This window comes from Cervus elaphus, chromosome 1 (genome assembly GCF_910594005.1).
Source record: "Cervus elaphus chromosome 1, mCerEla1.1, whole genome shotgun sequence".
Classification (NCBI taxonomy): domain Eukaryota; kingdom Metazoa; phylum Chordata; class Mammalia; order Artiodactyla; family Cervidae; genus Cervus; species Cervus elaphus.
In genome coordinates this window covers 64,168,662-64,171,271 of record NC_057815.1, presented here as the reverse complement: position 1 = coordinate 64,171,271, position 2,610 = coordinate 64,168,662, and the positions used below count along the sequence as shown (strand labels likewise).

General features: G+C 39.9%; 1 protein-coding gene across 1 annotated transcript; it reads left to right on the top strand.

The window, feature by feature from the left end:
* The first annotated feature begins 1,392 nt into the window (after positions 1-1,392).
* Positions 1,393-2,373, top strand: LOC122702848 (olfactory receptor 51F2). The gene has a single exon (XM_043916775.1). It carries the CDS (start codon positions 1,423-1,425, stop codon positions 2,371-2,373), a length of 951 nt encoding a protein of 316 aa, XP_043772710.1. The 5' UTR covers positions 1,393-1,422.
* The last annotated feature ends 237 nt before the right edge of the window (positions 2,374-2,610 follow it).

The following is a 2,610-nucleotide window of genomic DNA, read 5'->3' as shown; positions in this document are numbered from 1 at the left end:
GTTTCCCCATTTATATATTAAAGATAACATTTTTTGTACTTGATTGGATAGTTATGATTATTAGATCAGATTATGGATATGAAGATAATAGCATCTGTCTCATGGTTTGTCTTTAAGAAATGTTAGCCTTTGTCGTTCTTTGTGTTTCAGTAGTAGTTGTTTAGTCACTAAGTCATGTCCGACTCTTTGGAGACCCCATGAACTGTAGCCCACCAGGCTCCTCTGTCCATGGGATTTCCCAGGCAAGAAAACTGGAGTTGGTTGCCATTTGCTTCTCCAGGAGATCTTCCCAACTCAGGGATAGAACCCATGTCTCTTGCATTGCAGGAGGATCCTTTACCACTGAGCTACCAGGGAAGCCATTTTAGCAGTAGTTTGCCAAATTTATCATAATGAGGTGTTATTGGACTGTGTTAAAATAATGGAAAGTTTTCTCTTTTTTTTCTTTCTTCCTTCCTTTCTTCTTCCCTCCCTTCCTTCCTTTTATACTTTCCTTCTTTCCTCCACCTTTCCTAAATATGTGGTTTCTCTCAACAATTGTTATCTTTATCTTTAAAGATTAATCTGGGGGTTATTTAATTAAGTCTTCATTTCCTCATATGCCATATATACATTTATACATACTACCTACCTTCGAGAGTTAGTGTATGGGTAAAATCATATAATGCTTACTAGAATTTGTCAACAACACAGGGAAATTTCAACAAATGAGAGATATACTAATTTTTCTTAGTGTGATTCTTTGGCCCATCATCACGAATATAAATACGTAAGTCTTGGGGATGCCTTAGACATATGTGTGTTAGTCACTCAGTTGTGTCCAACTCTTGTGACCCCATTGACAATAGACTTCCAGGCTCCTCTGTCCATGGAATTCTCCAGGCAAGAGTACTAGAGTGGGTTGCCATTCCCTTCTCCAGGGGATTTTCTCTACCCAGGGATTGAACCCAGGTCTCCTGCATTGTGGTCAGATTCTTTACATACTTCTATATACCCTGGAAAACCTAATAATATCCACATTTCAAATATGAGCTGATTTTTTGGTTATTTATTCTATGATCAATAAATTATTTTTAAAAAGTCCTGGAAACCAGATTTATCAGCATATTGTTTAGGTATTCTACTGGGGACTTTTATTTATAGTTAGGAAAGATTGAACTATGTTATTGTTGCCACCAAAGACAATTATAGACTTAAGAAAATTTGATGTAAAATAATCCAGGGAATCTTCAGTTCTCAAAAATGAGAAATACTGAGGGACAGGGAAAGAAATTTGTGGTTCTATAAAACTCATAAAATACTAAAATTCCTAAACCAGCAGTAGTAATTTAGTGACTCTCAGAGTGTCTAAGTGATAAGCTACATTTTTATCATGCATTATGTTTAATTATTCAAATATCCCTGTCTTCTCAGCCCCTCATTATGTGGGTCCTCAACAATACCAGTGCTCAGCCTCTGACCTTCCTCTTGACGGGTATTCCAGGACTGAGAGCAGCCCAGATCTGGGTCTCCATCCCTGTTTGTCTCCTGTATGCTGTCGCCCTCTCTGGGAACAGCATGATCCTGTTTGTGGTCCTCCGTGAACAGAGTCTTCATGAGCCCATGTATTATTTCCTCTCTATGCTTTCAGCCACAGACCTGAGCTTATCCTTGTGCACACTTTCCACTACCCTTGGGGTCTTCTGGTTTGAAGCCCGAGAGATCAACTTAAATGCCTGCATTGCCCAGATGTTCTTTCTCCATGGATTTACTTTCATGGAGTCAGGGGTTTTGCTGGCCATGGCCTTTGACCGTTTTGTGGCCATCTGTGACCCACTGAGATACACCACCATCCTCACCAATGCCAGGATCGCCCAGATTGGGATGAGCATGTTGACAAGAAATGTTGCTGTCATGTTGCCAGTTGTGCTTTTTGTCAAGAGGCTGTCCTTCTGCAGTTCTACGGTCCTTTCACATTCTTACTGCTACCATGTTGATCTCATTCAACTCTCATGCACAGACAACAGAATCAACAGCATCCTTGGTCTGTTTGCACTCTTCTCCACAACAGGGTTTGACTGTCCTTGTATCTTGCTCTCCTATGTCCTGATCATCCGATCTGTCCTCAGCATTGCCTCCATAGAGGGCAGGCAGAAAGCCTTCAACACCTGCATTTCCCACATCAGTGCTGTTGCCATCTTCTACATCCCTCTCATCAGCCTTTCTCTTGTCCATCGCTATGGCCATTCAGCACCTCCCTTTGTCCACACCATCATGGCCAATATCTTCCTGCTTATTCCTCCTGTGCTCAACCCTATCATCTACAGTGTGAAGACTAAGCAGATTCAAAAGGCTGTTATCAAGGTCTTAATTCAGAAGCAACTCCAAATCTAATCTTTAGTTGTCTCAGAGCTAAGTGCTTTGAATGAATGCTTTGGTAGAATGGTGTAACTGTCCAACAAATGCCTAGATATGCCTCCAACAGTACAAACTATTCAACCTATAGGTTGTATGATATTTGCTTTGCTTTCTTATTCTGTAAGTTCATATTAATACCACTTAAATTATTGTTTTTAAGATAAAGTGAAATAATGTATGTAAACAAATATATATATTTGAAAGTAGTATGAG